The following is a 21,525-nucleotide window of genomic DNA, read 5'->3' as shown; positions in this document are numbered from 1 at the left end:
AAAGAAATGAATATTCATATAATCGTATCAAATTATTTGGAATTGCGATAGCATATTTCTTCTTAACAAAAGGAGGGGAGAACCATGCTATAAAATATCTTGAATTGATATAAACACTCGATACAAATAAATATTTACGAATAACTATCACAAAAAAGTGAGGATAAAAAACACAATAAAAAAGGAATTAAGCATAAATACATGCATATAGTGATTTGGAGATTTCATTTTAAGAAAAATCTTTATGTGGACTATGAATAAAATAATATAGCAAAATAATTATCAGACTTTAACATCACTCAAAAGTATGGTTGAGCCAACACCCTATAGCTGGTCAATAATCCCCTATTTTAATTTTTAACCACCTATTTGACCAAACACTCACAATATATATATAAGTCTTCCATTTTATTCATTAATTACGTACCATCCAAAAACAACTAAGATTTCAATTAATTTTCCATCAATATCTCTCAACAAAAAACAAACCAACAAAAAAAACAATTTAACACACATGGAGTTTTCTTTTCTAAAGACTTATAATCTCTTTTTGTTGGCTCTATTTTTCTTGGTTTTTGTTGATACACTAACACTTGCAAAACATGAAGGGATTACAAGGCACTACAAGTTTAATGTATATATATATATATGTCATATTTAATTATTTCATAGTGCATTAGCAATTTTGTTTCATTTTAATTTATTTTTTTTCAATTTGATTAATGCAGATTCAAATGCAAAATGTGACAAGATTGTGTCAAACAAAGAACATTGTGACAGTGAATGGGAAGTTTCCAGGGCCAAGAATTATTGCAAGAGAAGGAGACAGACTTGTTATTAAGGTTGTTAACAATGTTCAACACAATGTCACCATTCATTGGTATGTAACATTTTGTTTTACAATTTGGAAGCTAATTCATTTCTTAATACTATTTTCATTTCTACAAAATGAGTTTACTAAGCAATTATCAAAGGATTGTATACACTAAACTAATTGATATATAGTTATTGTTTCAAAAGGAAGTCGTTTTGGCTGTTGTTATTCCAAATCACTTTCTTTATAAATGTCATAACTTTCCAGCCGGCTGGGAAAGAATTATGCCTTTCTGAAAACGTGAACTTACGGAATACCCGAGCCGAGAGACAATAACTCATTTCTTCACAAACCTGCGAAACTTCCCCTTAAGCTGATCACTCTGGTCACCCAGGTCTTGCTGACTCTATTAAATCACCTTTCTTCTTGATTCCAGTTTTTTCAATGAAAGAAAACGATTTCTAAGATAATAATTATTAGTTGAGTGACACTATAACCAGATGGGGATTTTACGATAATTATTTAGAGGTAATAAAATAATTATCGCTATATTTTATTTAGCGGCAATGATATAATATGAATATTAATTTATAACCAACACATATATATGTAACACTATAGCAACTTAACAAAAAGTACTAAAGCCTTTACCAACATTAGTTAATTGTTATTGAATCCAACGTCGCTATAGGTTTTAGAGACATTTACAAAGAGTGCTAAATCACTGTCAAAAATACATATTTAACGGTAATTAGACTATTACCGTTAAAAATCATTTTGAGGTAGTGTAAATGCTGCTAAAGGCTTTAATTCTGAATGCAATAACATTAATTCAATTGCCACTAAATATTTTTGCAATAATAAATATTGCCACTAAATATTTTTTTCTTACCACTAAATATTTCTTTTTCTATGATGTGACAATATGAGAAATCAACTCCACTAACAATGCAAAGAATGTTTACTTATCTCATTACAAGGTTTTGATTATTGTACTTATCATTTAAGTGATATGAAATATAAAATTCCTTTACATTATCGACATGTAGAAGTTAAACTCAACACCAAATAGTATGTATAGCTTGTGTACGACTCTAATGTGCCTAGTCTAAATATTTCTATCGCACTGTCAGCTCATAAAAGTTAAACTCATTTATCAAAAGCTAAATATTTGTGTATTACATGTCTCTAGGCATGGGGTGAGACAACTAAGAAGTGGATGGGCAGATGGACCAGCTTATATTACACAATGCCCAATTCAGAGAGGGCAAAGTTATGTGTATAATTTCACTATTATTGGTCAAAGAGGAACTTTATTTTGGCATGCTCACATTTCATGGCTAAGAGTAACACTCTATGGACCTATTGTTATTCTTCCAAAGAAAGGTGTTGCTTATCCTTTTCCACAACCCTTCAAGGAAGTCCCAATTCTTTTTGGTATATGACACTCATCGCAACACTAATTTCTCAGATGATCATTCAATTAATAGTTTTTATCTCAGAAAATCAATTTTTTTCGTGATTCTCATAATGTATTTGGATTTTAGGTGAATGGTGGAAGGCAGATACAGAGAAAATAATTAATCAAGCCCTTCAAACAGGAGGACCTCCAAATATTTCTGATGCTTATACCATCAATGGTCTACCTGGACTTCTCTACAATTGTTCTGCTAAAGGTAAATATTTCAAAAATAATTTAAGTTTTATATATTGATAGTCTAATTTTATCTTATTATATCGATTAACGTTTCCCTATTCATAGGTTTGTATCAACTAAGTCTTTGTCTACTTACCACGAGTATTTTTTGCATTAGAGTGCCTAAATGCTTATGATTCTTGCCTTCTAAACTTCTTTATATTGAGGGATGAGTTCTTGTGCATATCATAGAGACTTGCTTGTGATTACCTTATAAATGATCTGATTGTATAAATATCTTTAACATCGTCAACACTCTTGCAAAATTCAACAAAACAAGACCTTGTCACATATTTTTATGTAAAAATAGCAACTTAATTACTTTCATATGTGTTGCAGATACATTCAAATTGAAGGTGAAACCAGGGAAAACATATCTACTAAGAGTAGTCAATGCTGCACTAAATGATGAACTTTTTTTCAGTATAGCAAATCATAACCTTACTGTTGTAGAAGTTGATGCTGTTTATGTGAAACCATTCAACACAAACATAATTCTTATAACACCAGGACAAACCACAAATATCCTCTTGAAAACCAAACATTTTCATCCTAATGCAACCTTCCTCATGTCAGCTCGGCCTTACGCGACTGGCATTGCTTCCTTTGACAATTCCACCACCACTGGAATATTAGAATATCATCAACACTCTAACAATACTAAAAAGAGCAACAAATTTCTTCTGTTGAAACCAAAACTCCCTATATTCAATGACACAACTTTTGCTACAAGTTTTGTCAAGAAAATCAGAAGCTTAGCCAACGCGAAATATCCAGCCAATGTACCTAAAAAAGTTGATAAACATTTTTTCTTCACTGTTGGATTAGGATTGAATCCGTGTCCTAAGAATCAAACATGTCAAGGACCAAATAACACTAAATTGGCAGCTTCTGTTAACAACGTATCGTTTGTTCAGCCAAATGTAGCTCTACTTCAATCACACTATTTTAACCAATCTAAAGGAGTTTATACAACAGATTTTCCAGTCAATCCGCCATTTAAATTCAATTACACAGGAAATCCACCAAACAATACTTTTGTTACCTCAGGTACAAAAGTTGTGGTGTTGCCTTTTAATACTAGTGTGGAATTAGTTATGCAAGATACAAGTATTATAAGCGCCGAAAGTCATCCACTTCACCTTCATGGTTTCAATTTCTTTGTGGTTGGACAAGGATTTGGAAATTATAATTCTAGCAAGGATCCTGCTAATTTCAACCTTGTTGATCCTGCTGAAAGGAACACTGTTGGTGTTCCGTCTGGAGGTTGGGTCGCCATTCGCTTCCTTGCAGACAATCCAGGTATTACACTAGATTTTAAGTTACATACATTGATAGTATCAAGCACTTTTACGCGATTATTAGTGCTATATGAGGCTTCATATGGAGTTACATGTAAAAATAAAGAGCATAATACAGAAACAAACACTCAAACTTTGAGCATGCACATCTAGACACCTCAACTCCTCTCCAATGTGTTAGTTGAATATTCCAACATCTACAAAATCATCATCGAGACATTAGCGTCAAGTCTCCACAAGACACAGTGGGCACGAGTTGGAGTGTTTAGTTGAGGTATCTAGATGTGCACTCTCAAAGTTACGTTGTATTACTTACTTATCAACTGAGGTCAAGTTTGAGTGTTTGTTACGTATTATGCCAAAAAAAAGTTTCATTGTCAGCGTACAGAACATAAACTCATTAATTAAGTTAATGTTTGAATTGAAATATCTATTTTTTTTTTGTTGGTAGCTTGTTGACATAATATTTTTGAATTTTTTAGGAGTATGGTTCATGCATTGTCATCTTGAAGTACACACAAGTTGGGGCTTGAAAATGGTTTGGATGGTAAATGATGGAAAAGGTCCTAAGCAGAAGTTACCTCCTCCACCAGCTGATCTTCCTAAATGTTGATCTTTCATATTATACTCTCTTAACATCTTTTATCATTTTTGCTAATGTAGAAACTTTATTTTGTTAATTTTTTTTCCATTTTATTGATTTTTATTAGAGTAACCTTCATTCTTTCAAATTTTGTTGATGGTACTAGGCTTGTTCTAGAAGTGTAAAGATACATTACACAAAAACTGATGATATAACAAGATGGTTTGCGAAATTTGATATTTATGTTTTATTTGGAAAAGATATTTAAACTGGTTTAGAGTCGCCACTTAATTTTAAAGAAAAATTAGGAAAACTATTGTTTTCAAAAGACTAAAACAGAAATCTAATGAAAACTTTAAAAGGGTTCGGGGTTCTTATTAGCATTTCGGGAAGGGGATTTAAAGCACCCGAAACGTCCGCTAATACGCGGTTATCCGACGATTAACTATTTGGCTAATTTCGTTTGACTTAACTTGAATTGAACGAATTTGGTTAGGACTATTTTAAAAGAAAAATATTGAAATATTACCTAATGAAATATTTTTATAAACTTATTTATTTATCTTTTAAGTCGAGTAAAACACGAATAAATTAGTTAAGTGATCAATTCAAAATGGGTGTCTTTTGGGGATTTGAATTCTTTTAACCTTAAGATTAATAGCGAATAATAACGAGTAAACAAATATAATAAAAACAAAGAGAGAAAGGAACTTGGGCCCAAGTTTGGTTTTTCTGTCCGCCTGGACCAATACTTGGGCCTGATTTCTACTTTTTGAAAAGGCTCAACACTCAGTACCTGTCCTAAACTAACACAATAATAATCAAGCTAAATGGGCTTTTAGCCCAATAATTACAAGAATACAAAAAGCTGAAAATTTAAGGCTCTTTTATGCCCATTTTTTCATTTTTCGTATACACTAGGTGTATACTAGTGTATACAATCCCGTATATCAGCTCCAAACACCTGTATGCCAATTCCATTTCGCTCTTTGAACACCGGAGGGCTGACTCGATACTCGAAAATGCAAAGAGGCAATGGGAAAAGTCCAAATAGACTCGGCGAAGCATCACATGTAAGGAAAGTGAAAGGAAAGAATTAACATGAGTAATTTAAGGTTGTCATTAAGCAATTTTGCCAATAAAGAGGCAGTGAGAAAGAAATGAATTCGTCAAACTTCAACATATGCAGCAGCAACACGTAACACAACACATATTAAGATATGAATTAATTGAACTACTATTAGAACAAGACATAATTCATCTTCTTCTTTTTTTTTTCATTTTTTAATAAACAAATGGAACCCAACATAATAATATTAATATGCTAGTTTAAAATAGGAATCAAATGTATCAGATAAAGTGAGGATCATGCCACTAGATGGTTAAGAGCTCCACATCCAAATGACTATCAAGACAATTCCAATATTTTGGAAAGCAATAGTCGGCAACACTTAACTAAATAAACTAGATTGTTGATATTGAGACTTAAAACACTAAATAAACACTCATCCTTGAAAGAGTATCAATTTGAAGTGATGAACTCCAAATAACCCTTACACCAAATCGTATTTAACATAGCATATATAATCTTATAAACTTGATGGCTCAATACGCACCGATGTCTTTGAACACTAAGTAACGGGAACGGGACATGCTTTAGACAACCCGAAGTTAGAGCAAGAGATATTCCACCGGCGGGCACAATGAAAAATAAGGCAGTAAGCTATCTAATTCATACTATTTACACTAGTCAAGATACAAACGAAATAAACAACCCACGACATATTAAGAAAACAAACCTACCTATAGAAAACTAAATTTGGAATTTCAAACTAAACCACAAACCATAGACAACAAGATGCAATTAATCAGCAGTAGCAACAAACAACCAACAGTGAACTCAAAGAGGCATGAACCTTCAACATTTCAAGTTAAAGTTTACACAAGAAGAAATTTTTATTTTTATTTTTCAAGCTTAGAAGCAATAGAATTAACTACATATGCAATACGCGCATCTATATCATATATTGACAGAACTTAAAGGAAGAACAGTGAAGCAAATGCAAAATTATCATTCAAGCGGAGACATAAATGCAGGCATAAGACATAAACCAAATGGAAAGAGGAACATAAAACTTATACAGTAAAAGAAAAAACTATCAGCTAAGCACCAAATTTGAAAAAATGAAGAAAGGAACTGAGACCTCTATCACACATTTTAATGAAACAGTAATAAAACCTTCAAGTAAAACAAAGGAAATATCTATCATTAATATGAATAAACCTAACACCTGCCAACTAAAACACAATTACATATACTTTAACAAAAAAAACATATAAGAACTAGGAATGAATCAAACGAAACTAAAAAAAAAGGCTTTTACCTTATAATGGGCAGCGAACCGGAACAAACAAGCTAGCGAGGACGAGCATTCACCACCGAAATGCGAATTTTGAGAACTTCGGCGAGCTCGGACTATGCGTGAAAAAAGAAACAGAGCTCAAAGAAACTCAAATCCTTTTGGAAGCTAATCGAGAATGCTTTTTTGTTTCAAGTTTTGACTCTCTATTTGCGACCTTAGAAAATATTTTCTCTATCAACTATCGTTCTCAATACCTCCTTTTTTCACCAATTTTTCCAACTAAAATCTCTTTTTTCCAAAAAAAAAAAAACCTCCTCTCAACAGTGAATAACCAACGATTATATAGAAGGAAAGAAATGGGTTCGGAGACGGACCAAAATTCGGGCAAAACATGGCCCAATTCCAAATTCAAAAATCAAAAAATCTTTCACAAATAAGGGGAGACAACCTTTCCCTGTGATTTCGACCCATTCCGAAAGAGGAAAGGGCGAATCGACTCTTGGGATTGACTCCTTCGTCCTTGAGCGACGACGTGGCATCATCCCGCGCGAGCAAAGGACAACAAACATTGTTGCCAGGACGAAAACACATGTGTTTTTCGCTGCTGGAACAGTGTTTTTGTACTATTGTTCTGGCCGAGGAGGAAGACGACACGGAAAAGAGAAACATGTCTGCTCTTCCGTGTTTTGACTCCGTGAACTCGACTCCGTAAAGACGCCGCTTGAACTGATGTTGTCATTCGATGCCTATTGTTGATGTCGTATTTGCTGAGGACTGGGAACCTAAATAAGCCACAAACACATAAAAGTGACCAAAATAAGCCATTACTTTAGGAAGTAACTAAAATAGGCTTAGTAGAAGAAAAAATTCCACTTTATCTAATATTCTAAACGTTTTTCGTTAGTCTCATAACGTGTATATTTTAATATATAACGGAATTATTTTCTACACTTTATAAAATGGAACTATTTCTTACACTTTATAAAGTGGAACTTTTTCTTACACTTTATAAAGTAGAACTTTTTATAAAGTGGATGGACATTGACCGATAAAGGAGAACGTTGTTGACTAGTCTTAGGCTCCTTCCTAACATAGATTTCAAGTATTGTTAACTTGATTTGATCTTTATAGTCATCTGGAACCCTCAAAAAGTCGGTCAACGATTCGTCATTATAGATAATCCACTCTCCAAAATTTACTTGTCCTTGTGATAAAAATGAAGTAGGGTATTTTACGACTATAATCAAATTATAAACAGTACTGTTTATACCCATTCTTATATAAATTGATGAAAGAAATTTATGATATCGGACATTAATTGAATATTTAGCATTGTGTTTGGGAGGACAATTATAATAAACGGTATTTCCATCATGTATAATTTCGCCATCCCAATAAATCAAAACTCTAACTTTTGGTTTAGAAGACATTTTTTTTTTGAGATTGAGATGAACAAATATAGAAAGTATGTTGTAGGAAAAAAATAAAAATACATAGTGTAATAATTTTTTCCGTTTTTATGATATGTCAAATCAATATAATTGTATGACAAACACTGCAAAAGAGATAAAAACGTGAAAATATTCCTCTTTGTCAAGTGGAATTTTCTCTTCCACTTTGTAAAGTGTAAGATTTTCTTCTACTTTATAAAGTGTAAGAAAAAGTTCCACTTTATAAAGTGTAAGAAATAGTTCCATTTTATAAAGTGTAGAAAATAATTCTGTTATATATTAAAATATACACGTTATGAGACTAACGGAAAACGTTTAGAATATTAGATAAAGTGGAATTTTTTCTTCCACTAAGTCTATTTTAGTTACTTCCTAAAGTAGTGGCTTATTTTGGTCACTTTTATGTTTTTGTGGCTTATTTAGATTCCCAGTCCATTTGCTGAAAAGTTCACGCTGCTCGAACGATGTTAACACTACTGCTTCTATTAACATCACTGATGGCAGAGATAGGTTTAAAGGTTGGGAAAGTGAAGTGGGCCGGGTTGGGGAATCATTTGGTGGGTTGTGTTGGATTATCAATGGATGAATATAGTATTGTTGGGAATTGGTGGGCTGGAAAATAGGTGGATTTGGGCTGGGAATTACGGGAGATAGGAATTGGAAAAGGAGGGGTTGGCTGAATGGAGGGATTTGGGCTGAAAAAATGGCCCAATATTTGGTACTTTAAAGGTTAAAAAAAAGAGATGGCTAAAATCGTAAATAATGTGTAGCCACATTGAATTTAATTTGCGACTTTGGCTAAAACCTAAATAAGATGAATTATTAAAAACTAATTAACGCGCTTCTTAATCTTAACGAAATAAAATAATAACTTAATAAAAATAACTAATTCAACAACATAGCTATAATTCAAACTAAATTAGATTAATAAAGCGTTTAATGTTAAAATAATAATAATAATAATAATAATGAAATCTTTTTTTTTTTTAAAAGATAGTTTTCAAGTATTTATACAATATGTTTGTTACATACGTAACAATATAAAATATATTTATTATTTAAAATATTTAAAATATTATAAAAGTGAATAAAATTNATAAGGTGTAGCCACATTGAATTTCATTTGCGACTTCGGCTAAAACCTAAATAAGATGAATTATTAAAAACTAATTAACGCGCTTCTTAATCTTAACGAAATAAAATAATTAACTTAATAAAAATAACTAATTCAACAACATAGCTATAATTCAAACTAAATTAGATTAATAAAGCGTTTAATGTTAAAATAATAATAATAATAATAATGAAATCTTTTTTTTTTTAAAGATAGTTTTCAAGTATTTATACAATATGTTTGTTACATACGTAACAATATAAAACATATTTATTATTTAAAATATTATAAAAGTGAATAAAATTCTTAAAAAAGAAATATTTTGAGACATATTTTGAATTTTTATAAAATCAATTATTTCAAATCGTTTGAGATTAAAGAAGCTAGAAAATTAATTATTATCGGGGAGGGTCAAAATTAGGTGTCAACAATTTATATCTACGATTCCTCATTCATGATCACGGTCTACCTGATCGCTACAGAGGAAAGATTCAGTCCAGGACCTACGCGTTTTGGGTCCAAGAAAAAAAAGTTCCATTTCAAATCGACTAAAAAGGAAAGTAGGTCATTCTTTTTGAAACGAAGGAAGTATTATGTTATACCATACTAGAAGTCAGAAGATGTATATTGAAGTCTGTCCTCTGCATTTAACTTCTCTTACCTATAATTGTGGTCCACTTAATTGATAATAACATCATATGATGCCAGTGAAGAAAATGATATCCCAAAAAGTCATTGTTGGGCTTAATGAGGAAGTTAGAATAACTCACTTCTCATCCATGACTTTGGACTCCGAAACTCTGAGAAGTCTCACGTTAGGGGTAAAACGCAGGGGACTCGAACCCGAGACATGTTGGTTAAGGATGAAGGAATACTTACCACTACACCATAACCGTTGTTGGTAAAAAAAAATATCCCATCTTACTCCACGTCTTATAGTTAACTGAAAATTTTCTTTTAAGAAAAAAAATGAAGGGAAAAAAGATAACAATATTATAGATCAAAGAACTATCATTCTAAGTGTACATTAGTCCATTATTTGTATTGTAACAATATACTTTTTATGTGGTTTCTAGATAGGAGTAATTTTTTTTAAAAAAGATGAAGAATTAGTGTCTGAATTCACACCAAACATTAGTTAGTTTGACCTTAATATTCCGAATCAAGCAACATAAACTGAAACAGAGGGAATAGCAATACATGTCGACAACATTATAGATCAAAAGAAGTCGGATCATTCTAAGTGTACATTAGTCCATTATTTGTATCGTAACAAATATTACATGCTTAATTGAAACAATATAGACAGTAAGAATTCACATAGCTAACACGAACTTGTTTGGAATTGAAGTACAGTTGTTGTTGCTGTTGGGTTTGGAATCACAATTCATCAAGGCAATACAGAAAGAGTTCTAATCATGGACCAGTGAATGGAAGAGAGTTTGAATCGGTGGAGGGATATGAAAGTACTTTCTCTGGAGAAAATGATGAAGACATAGACAAGTGATGATCAAAACCTGGAAATGAAAAATAATGGGCAGAACTTTGTAACAATGACAACTCTGGCAATGGTGGAGGCACGAGATCTTCCAAGTAAATTAAAACTTGCCTCATACTTGGCCTCGTTGTTGGTTCTGTCTGAGAGCAAACAAGTCCGAGTTTTAGTACCAATTCAACTTCCTCTTTAACATATTCATTCCCCAAATTTTGATCAATGGATTGAAGAATATCACCTCTACTCCAACAAGAAAACACGTAATCAACCAACACAATGTCCTCATCCGATACTCGTGGATCTATTGGCCTTCTTCCACAAGCCACTTCAAGCAAAAATGCACCAAAAGCATATACATCACTAATGGTTGTGGCTTTGCCTGTTCTTGTTTGCTCAGGGGCAAGGTAACCTACAGTTCCAACTATATGTGTAGTGAGAGGATCGCTCCCGTGATCATACAATCTTGCTAGTCCAAAATCTCCCAACTTCGCGTTCAATTCACTGTCTAACAACACATTACTAGCCTTCACATCTCTGTGTATTACAACTTGTTCCCATTCTTCGTGTAGATAGACTAGTGCTGATGCTACGCCTTTGATGACTCGAAATCTTTGGTTCCAACTGAGAGCACATATTGGTTTGTCATATAGGAACTTATCAAGACTTCCATTAGGCATGTATTCGTAAACCAAAAGCAACTCTCCTTTACGCCTGCAATAACCCAAAAGTGGCACTAAATTCCTGTGGCGTAGACGACCAATACTAACAATTTCTGCTACAAATTCCCTCAATCCTTGTTTTGAGTCATGAGACACCTTCTTGACTGCTACCTCAATTGAAGAAGTTGGTAATACTCCTTTGTAAACTCTGCCAAAACCGCCACAGCCTAACAACTCTTTGTTAGCAAATCCCTTTGTCGCGATATAAAGATCTTTGTACTTGAACCTATGAGGTCCATATTCAAGCTCCCAATCTTCAAGCAATTCCGCAAACTTCCTCTTCCTTCCGACATAGTAAATCAACACAGAAAAAGCTATTACTACAACAACTGCCGATATCATTGGCAAAGCAATCAACAAAAGTTTAGATTGTTTCTTCGGTCCAACTCGAGGAAGCTTAGGAAGTCTAGAAAGATCAAGACCTTGAGCTATTCCATTCATTTCAAAGCTCCATCCTAGAACATATTGTGTTGAAACAACCGAGCCAGTCGATCCAGAGAAGCCGATATACATGGTTTCATTCAAGATTGGTGAAAGATCATACAACAATGACAAAAGTGGTGCATTTGGTTTTGCTACATTCATTGGAGCCAGAGTTACATTTATTTGCTTAGCCACACCATCATAGTCCACCCAACCCTGCATTGGCTGACCACTAGCAAGAGTCATGTTATCGAATTTAACACCATGATAATAACCTGCTGTCTTCGATTCAACGGATTTCAATCCATTGATATCAATTCCAACATGGTTACCATCAATATCATTGAATTCTCTGTTCTGTAAAGTATCAAACTCGACCGCGAAAACATGGTTACTGACTCTCCCAGTAGTGTTATCATTGAACAGGCCTAAAAATGGGCTTGGAAGTGCATCTACTAGACCACCAACAGGTGCAATTACAAAAGCCATACCATGACCAGGCAAAACAGAAGGCACAATAGCAAAGACAAAAGTGGTAGAAAAAGAGAAATTTGAACCATTTTGTAAGTTCTTGAAATTAATTGGTGTAGGATAAAAAGCATGTCCCTTTTGTAGCCTAGAAGTATTTGTTAACTCTAATAAGCCATTTGATGTCAATTGTGCAATGCCATCAAGACTCAAATTTGCTCTATTGAACCCATTGTAAATGAATCCAAAGTCTTCAGAATTTGTAACAACAAAAAGAGAAGACACAATCAAGGACACAATCTTGAAAAACATGGCTAATTTTTTTTTCAAGAATTCATAAGAAGATGTGATAGTTGGAGTAATTATGAATACCCTTAAAGACATTCATATTTTTTTTTCTTCACTATGGTCCTAAACTTAAATTTCTTGGTTGTGATAAGTGACAAAATTGAAGAAGTCAAATTTTGTGGGCATGTATTTTTCTCCATTTCCACACTAAATGGCAAGGGAACTTTTTTTTTCGTTAGTTGTGTGGAAAGAATATGTGACTATTTTCATACCAATGAAGACGTTTACGTTAGATTTTAGTCTGGTGGTGGTAATAGTAAGTCAAGTCAATGACCACGTAGCAAAGAATATATGAATAGAGAGTTTTTTTTAGCAAATTTATCAGTAGACAGGGGGTCGCTCTGTTTAGCGGTCTTTTATTAATAACGGAAAAGGGTCAAATATACCCTTAAACTATTCGAAAAGGTTTAGATATACCCTCCATTTAAAGTTTGGCTCACTCATGCCCTCGCCGTCCAACGTTTGACCTAGATATGCCCTTATGGGTGTTAGTTGGTCTGCTGGACATATCCAGCTCATTTTTCATTTCTTTAAATGCCACATGAAATTGTCATGTCATTTTGACCTTACCACATGACATTTATATGAAAATGGAAAGGGATCAATTATGCCCCTAAAAAATTCAGACCTATAAAGACCTAATCCGACCCATAAATCAACCCCCCTTTTAAATAAACTATCAGACCCGTTTTCAACAATTTTGTTTAATTTTTATTTTTTTCGGTAAATCCCAAAAAATGAGTAATTGATTAATAAAAAATAGAAAAAATATGAAAAAAATATAAAATTTACAAATAAATATTGTAACCTTAAATTCAACACTTTCAATATTTTTTTAAATTTTTTATTTTTTTTGGGTAAATCCCGAAAATGAGTAATTGATTAATAAAAAATATAAAAAAGTATGAAAAAAATATAAAATTAACGCCAAAAATTCACAAATAAATATAGTAACCTTAAATTCAACAATTTCAATATTTTTTTTAATTTTATTTTTTTTGGCGAGTAATTTATTAATAAAAAAAGGAAAAATATGAAAAAAATATAAAATTTTCGCCAAAAATTCACAAATAAATATAGTAACCTTAAATTCAACAATTTCAACAATTTTTTTTTAATTTTTATTTTTTTTGGTAAATCCCGAAAATGAGCAATTGATTAATAAAAAATATGAAAAATATGAAAAAAATATAAAATTAACACCAAAAATTCACAAATAAATATAGTAACCTTAAATTAAACAATTTCTACAATTTTTTTAATTTATATTTTTTTCATAGTTTCGTATTTTTTATTAATCAATTACTCATTTTCAGGATTTACCAAAAAAAAATAAAATTAAATTTTTTTGTTGAATTTAAGGTTACTATATTTATTTGTGAATTTTTGGCGTAAATTTTATTTTATTTTTCATATTTTTTATTAATAAATTACTCATTTTCGGGATTTGCGGAAAAAAAATAAATTTAGTCAATTACTCATTTTCGGGATTTACCGAATTTTTTTTAAAAAAAACATTGTTGAATTTAAGGTGACAATATTTATTTGTGAATTTTTTGCGTTCATTTTATTTTTTTTTTCATATTTTTTATTAATCAATTGCTCATTTTCGAGATTTACCGAAAAAAATAAAAAATTAAAAAAAATTGTTGAAAACGAGTCTGATAGTTTATTTAAAAGGGGGGTTGATTTATGGGTCGGATTAGGTCTTTATCGATCCGAATTTTTTAGGGGCATAATTGATCCCTTTCCATTTTCGTACAAATGCCATGTGGTAAGGTTAAAATGACTTGACAATTTCATGTGGCATTTAAAGAAATGAAAAATGAGTTGGATATGTCCAGCAGACCAATTAATGCCCATAAGGGCATATTTATGCCAAAAGTTGGACGGCGAGGGCATGAGTGAGCCAAACTTTAAACGGAGGGTATATCTAGACCTTTTCAAATAGTTTAGGGGTATATTTGACCCTTTTCCCTATTAAAAATAAAAAGATCTGGATATAGACAAGTACAAGAAAGGGGGCTATACCCACATTATCAATTCTAATAAGGTAACTAACCTTTACTAACCAACAAACATGAAGAAAAATAGAAAATAAGATCTAAAAAGAACAAGGTATTTAATAGAGAGGCATTTTTTAGTTCAAGTATCTTAACATTCAATTTCATATTATTTGCTGCAACTAATAGTTAAACATTTTTTTAAATTAGCATAATATATAAATATTTTCTTTAACTTGGTCTCAACTCTCAACCAACATTTATGTCTTCAGTTTCGAATGTGCACAAGTAGCTAACTTATTGAAGGATTTCCCATTGCTGGCTTTGGTATTGCAGATTTTAGGCGTCCATTGATGTCAATGCCAACATATGGTTGTCCAATTCACGGTCAGGATCGATCCCATGACCATATAGCCTCGCGAGTCCAAAGTCTCCTAGCCTACCATTTAGTTCACCATCCAACAAAACATTACTGGCCTTAATGTCCCTATGAATCACTACATGGTCACATTCTTCGTGTAGGAAAAATAGTCCTGATGCTATGTTGTATTTTGAGTTTTGATGATTTAACAAACTATCGTACAAGGGACCTGGTCCAAAGAGTTTTCGTCCCACAGGACAAGTCAACTATGTACACCTGTAAAGCTGCAGTTCCTGCAGTGGTTGGTGGGCACTGCAGCAGAGGCACTGCAGCGGGAGACGTCCTTAACCAATGGCACGCTCCTAGGTTTTGAAGAACTTTTCTCATACACAGCAAAGGGACCTGTTCAAGTGTTGCAGTTTCTTCAGTTGTTCTTTGAGTTCAGTGTTGTGGGCTGTCATATTGTAGATCTACTCCTACGACATAAAGGTTTGTAGATCGCGTCTCCTTTTATTATTGTGATTTGAATTTGTGGCTAGAGTTAGCCGTGATGTACTATTGAAGTCTATATTAGCTAGAGTTAGTTGATATAGTGGGCAATAGAGTTATTGCTTTGTGTCTTGTACTAGAGGGTTACAGGGTGTGTAGGATTAAGAGTTTAATTCATCGTAAGTATTCGAGTCTGTATTTACGAGTTTCTTGAAGTTAGTGGAGCTTTGAGAAATCTTGTGTGACATGTCGTGGTTTTCCTCCCTTGAGCAAGGAGGTTTCCACGTAAACATTTCTATTCTTTACTTTCAGTACCTAACTTTTTCGAAAATGAAAAAGTTGTTTGAACCACTCAAATAGATTTTGGGGGAGAGGCTTTGTTTAGTAAACGCTGAAAACATAGATCTCAAGGAGAAATTGAAGTAAGCTCCTGAGTCTATTACTAGGATCATTAAACAAGCCAACTTTTTGGACTTCAATTAGCAGATCATGTTAATTCATGAATCTGGAATTGTGATAAGCAAATTACTAGACAATCCTTGTCGTCGAGTTGCCTAAACTTCCAAGCAAGGTAACTGATAAATCAAATGGTAGCTCTACTGGAAGCAATGGAAGTAACATACAAGCAAATTCTTGTGTGAGTGCATGTCAATTATTAGTTGACTACATGTATGCTACTAAGTTGAAGTCAAAATTTGATAAGAAAATTAAGCTTGAATTAAAAAGAAAGTGCATTTCCATCTTATTTGAGGTGCAGTAGTATAGAGATTCAATTAAAACTAAGATAAGGTGCTAATCATAATTACAACTTACAAGTTAAAGTTACTAACATATTTAATGTAAGAATCATCGGCCACCAGAGAGAAAGGAGTCTGTTACAGATGGAGAGCGGGAATGTGCATTAATCGAAGATGAATAGGACGTGACAAAATCATCAAAACCTCTGTGATGGTCAAACGTTAGGCCAGCTGATGAAATACCGAGTGATGATAACTCTGGTAAGGCCACAACACCATCTAAGAACAACAAGATTTGTCGCATGGTTGGCCTATACGAGGGCTCTGAATGAGAGCAGATCAAGCCTAGCTTTAAGACCAACTCCACTTTCCCTGGAACAAAATCAATCCCTATGTTTGGATCAACAGCCTCAAGAATATTACCCCTATTCCAGCATGAGAACACCCAATCGACTAAAATCAGATCATCATCGTCTTGTCTTGGCTCTATTGGCCTCCTACCACAGGCAACTTCAAGCAGAAAAGCACCAAAGGAAAATACATCACTACTAGGCGTTGCCCTGCCAGTTCTAGTATGCTCTGGGGCAAGGTAACCAAGAGTACCAACGACACGAGTAGACTGAGGATCGGTACCATGACTATATAGCCTCGCAAGTCCAAAGTCTCCTAGCCTACCATTTAGTTCACCATCCAACAACACATTACTGGCCTTAATGTCCCTATGAACCACTACATGGTCACATTCTTCGTGTAGGAAAAATAGTCCTGATGCTACACCTCTAATAACTCTGAATCTTTGGCTCCAATCAAGGGTGAATCTTGGTTTGTTGTATAAATACTTGTCTAGACTTCCACCAGACATGTATTCATAAACCAAAAGTAACTCTCCTTTCCGCCTGCAATAACCCAAAAGTGGTACTACATTCCTGTGTTGTAGACGACCTATGATCACAATCTCCGAAACAAATTCCTTCATCCCTTGTCTTGATTCATGAGATATCTTCTTTACAGCTATCTCAAGATTGGTGATAGGCATCACTCCTTTGTAAACTTTACCAAATCCTCCAGCTCCCAACAGCTCCTTTTCTCTGAATCCTTTAGTGGCAGTGTATAAATCTTTATACATGAACCTTTGTGGTCTGTACTCGCGTTCCCAATCTTCAAGAAGTTCTTCATACTTCTTCCTTCTTACATAATAAATCACCATTGAGGTTGCTACAACAAGTAAAACCAAAGAGATTAATGGCAAACCAATCTTTACAAATCTTGATGTCCCTTTGCGTCCAAGACGAGGAAGATTAGGAAGTTGAGAGAGTTCTTGAGCTTTCCCATTTATCTTGAAGCTCCATCCCAAGATATAATGATGTGTTGGGACTGAACCAATTGATGATGAAAAACCAACATACATGGTCTGATCAAGAATCGGCGAAAGATCAGTTTTCAAAGACAAAAGTGGATTAACTGGTTTTTCCACATGTAATGGAGCTACTGTTACATTAATTTGCGTAGTGCTGCCATCATAATCCACCCAAACTTGCATTGGCTGACCACTTATCAAAGTCAAATTATGAAACAAGCCAGTATTATCAAAATAACCTGCTGTTTCAACTGCTACAGACCTTAATCCATTTATATCAATTCCAACATGATTGGCATTGATATCACCAAATTCTTCGCTGTAGATTGTATCGAGCTCAACTCCAACAACATGGTTTGATCTATCCCCATTATTAGTTGAGTTAAAAAGACCAAGATAGTGGTATGCCAAAGCTCCTTGAATTCTTCTCTGTGGCGCGATAACAAAAACCAGTCCATGACCACTCAAAATTCCATAATCAGACCTTATGGCAAACACAAATGTTGTGGAGAATGATACTACAGTACCATTAGTTGAATTCTTGAAATGAATTGGATTTGGATAGAAAGCATGGCCCTGATCTTGTGTTTCAGAATCTGTTAACAGCAAAAGGCCATCGGACGTAAACTCTGCTATGCCATCCAAGCTAAGATTCTTTGATTGGAATCCATTGTAAATGAATGCATCAACTTCACAAGAAGCTGGTGCAATACCAACTAAGAAAAGAGACACTAGTATGACAAGATTGAACAACATTGCCAATATTTTCTTGATTGAGAGATAATATTGTGATTTGTGACCAAATAAAGCTAATTTGTTCAACTGTTTATACATTTCTTGATATGACAAAAAAATGATCTTTTTTATCCATTTTTTCTGTAGCAGTCCAGAAATGTTACTTACTATTTTCCAAGTCGTCTCAAGGAATACAAAAAAGTCATCTATTTACCAAGTTGGTCCATCTCACACTGGTACTAAAATTTGGATTACATAAAGAAGAAAGGTCTATATTTTCAACTGCAGACTTTTTATTCAAATGGCAAGTGGCTAGAATTTAATTTCAATTGCAGTAGTGTTGTAATGTTTGGTTGAATAAGATTTACATTAGTTGAATTTCAATAACATATTCAGTTTCATCCAACAAGTGAGCTCTAGAGAGCTAAGTTGCTCGGACTCGGATATTGGTGTTCGATACGGAGGCGGATCTAGAGGTTGGATTTTTCATGATCTAATGTTTAAGATTCGGGGATATGAATATGGGTGTGGAGATTTGCCTAAAAATAATTAAAATATCTAAAAATAATTATAAAACCTAAATTATGAGATATTATATGACGAACTTGAGCAAAGTCTTGGACGGAGATTAAAGGAAAATGAGGGACGTAGAAATTTTATATAAAAGGTATTCCATTTTTTTTTCAGTTTCACCTTAGTTTTTGTATTGATTACATAAATCATTAAAACTATCTGGACTTTTCCCCATCAATTTTGGTCAAAGTACCCAAAATCGGTTGATCGAATTGGACATGGATCCCCACACCCATGTCGCGTCAATACGGGTGCGGCACCAAAAGTGAAGAGTTCGAGCAACTTAGCTAGAGAGAGGATATGATATATGTAGACCTTACCCCCCTCCCCCCCTAATCTTTGGGTAGATAGGTTGTTTTAGAGAGACTTCAAACTCGAAAAAACTATTTTCCAAGCAGGATTGCAAAAATACGACAACAAAATAACAAGATACAAAGCAAGTAAAACAACATTTTGTAATACACATTGAAGAATAAGATTATGTGACTTTTTTCCGGCTACCTCCGCCTCTCCTAATTCATGTTACTGCCAAGTGCCAACCAATCACACAGTACTGGTGCATTGGCGTACATTCTCTTCACATGCCTAAACCATCTTAGCCTCGCTTCTCTTATCTTGTTTGCCACAGAGGCCACCCCCACCTTGCTCTGTGGAAAATCTACCATGTGATATATGAATTCATGAAAACTTAAAAATATTTGCTCAAATTTTGTATATGCATTAAAAAATTTATTAATATTTGACCGTAAATCCAATTATATTAACTTGACCATTTTATAGAAATGCATAAATTTTAAATTCTGAATCAACCACTACCTTACAAAGCAATACTCCCTCTATCCCGTGACACTTTTCCTTTTTCGAAATTCAAAAACTTTGAATGACATTATATAATAGATTTTGTATTCATATCAACTTAAGAAAAAAATATAATTTATAATGGAGGGTGTATTTGAATAGTTGAATAGTTGACTTCGTAAATAGGTTGGAGGGTGTATTTTAAGTTGACTTGGTAAATAGATTGGACCTTAATAAGAACAGTAAAATGGTCGTTATTCCTTTTTTTTTTTAATGATTAAATCTGGGAGAAAAAAAAATGAATTTTGAAAGAGTGGTTCTTGGGTCGTAATCAAGTTAAATTCCACAATAAAATAACATTCTCATATTTTATAAAAGTTAGTTTACTTTAACTAATTTTCATCATAATAAGTAGCATATATTACAACAAATTATGATTTCAACCTTTTTTATATGTAAAATTTGACTCATAAGTTTATATTTCGTAAAAAATACACATCATTTTAAATTATGCGAAAGAATATCCATATTCTGCTTGAAAAAAATGTGTGTACCATGTGAAAGGATTAAATTAAAGAATAACTAGTTACTACTATTATTAACTAGTGGATCTTTATAAAATTATATGTATTTGGAAGTTTGTATTAATCCCATACATTTATTTATCAGTGTGACACCTTAGGATATTCCAGTATCTTATTTATGAATTATGATTTGTTTATTTGGTATGATTGTGTACGAATTAGAGAAATTTTGATACACAACTCATGGGGATCAATTATGAAAGAAAATGCATGTACAAAAAATATGTTCAACTTCATACCATTTTACCCCAAAAAGTAACAGTATGGACATTTTTCGATCAAAATATTAATGGTACTGACATTTTTTGGATCAAAGTATAAATTGGGATATTTTTGTTCAATTTCGTATAGTTTAAGTGTATTTTTTTTTATCCTTTTTCATTTCTAGATTTAATAACAAATAAAAGTGAACAAAGAAGATAATTTCATATAACTTTTTTTAAAAAAAATTACGACAAATAATTTGAGATCGCGAAGTAATACTTCTTAATTAAATTGCACAATTTCAACAGCTTGAGTACATGCATCTACCAACACTTATTGGAATTGGAGTCTATTCAATGTTGGAGTTGTTTTCATGATCTTTCTTCCAATACATTTATGTCAAACTTTTCAATGTTTATTAATTAAATGTCTTGAGGTTCCTTTCATCTTTCAACACTCTATTTTTAATTAATAAATCTTTTTTTTCTATCTTTATTTTTTTTAGAGGTCTTGTTGAACTTCTTGACTTTCATTTTTAGTGAGTATAGTTATCATTTATTTATTTTCCTGATCGATTTAATCGTTGACCCGTTAAGAGTTATTATTAGTTGTGGTAATGCCTCAATTCCTAGTTGTTACCTAAGGGTGTGTTTGGTATGAAGGAAAACATTTCCCGGAAAATGTTTTCCAATTTTCTCATGTTTGGTTGGATAAAATGTTTTCCAAATCAACTCATTTTCCTCAAATTCAAGGAAAATGACTTCCCTTCAAAAAGTAAGGAAAACATTTTCTAAAACTTTCCTCCAACTTCAAATTACAATATTTTTTGGTGAAAAAATAAATTTAAAGCTTATTTTTAAAAAACATTTTTCAACTTCAATTTTTTTATTTTTTACTCACCCTCACCCC

General features: G+C 32.9%; 3 protein-coding genes across 3 annotated transcripts in view; 1 reads left to right on the top strand and 2 right to left on the bottom strand.

Moving 5' to 3' along the window:
• The first annotated feature begins 500 nt into the window (after positions 1-500).
• On the top strand, positions 501-4,431 carry LOC125871589 (laccase-17-like). The gene is made up of 6 exons (XM_049552221.1): positions 501-634; positions 729-880; positions 2,007-2,251; positions 2,362-2,490; positions 2,850-3,812; positions 4,294-4,431. The coding sequence occupies exons 1-6, from the start codon at positions 515-517 to the stop codon at positions 4,422-4,424; spliced, it is 1,740 nt and encodes a 579-aa protein (XP_049408178.1). The 5' UTR covers positions 501-514; the 3' UTR covers positions 4,425-4,431.
• Positions 4,432-10,566: 6,135 nt separating this feature from the next.
• LOC125871588 (L-type lectin-domain containing receptor kinase IV.1-like) lies at positions 10,567-12,748 on the bottom strand. The gene has a single exon (XM_049552219.1). It carries the CDS (start codon positions 12,737-12,739, stop codon positions 10,739-10,741), a length of 2,001 nt encoding a protein of 666 aa, XP_049408176.1. The 5' UTR covers positions 12,740-12,748; the 3' UTR covers positions 10,567-10,738.
• A 3,652-nt stretch (positions 12,749-16,400) lies between these two features.
• LOC125871587 (L-type lectin-domain containing receptor kinase IV.1-like) overlaps positions 16,401-21,525 on the bottom strand; it is an 8,587-nt gene continuing 3,462 nt past the window's right edge. Inside the window, exon 2 of the mRNA XM_049552218.1 lies at positions 16,401-18,206. Coding sequence (XP_049408175.1) covers positions 16,475-18,206 — 1,732 coding nt within the window. The 3' untranslated portion in view covers positions 16,401-16,474. The remainder of the gene's footprint in view (positions 18,207-21,525) is intronic.

The sequence above is a fragment of the Solanum stenotomum genome, chromosome 7 (assembly GCF_019186545.1).
Source record: "Solanum stenotomum isolate F172 chromosome 7, ASM1918654v1, whole genome shotgun sequence".
NCBI lineage: Eukaryota > Viridiplantae > Streptophyta > Magnoliopsida > Solanales > Solanaceae > Solanum > Solanum stenotomum.
This window is presented reverse-complemented; position numbering and strand designations above follow the sequence as displayed.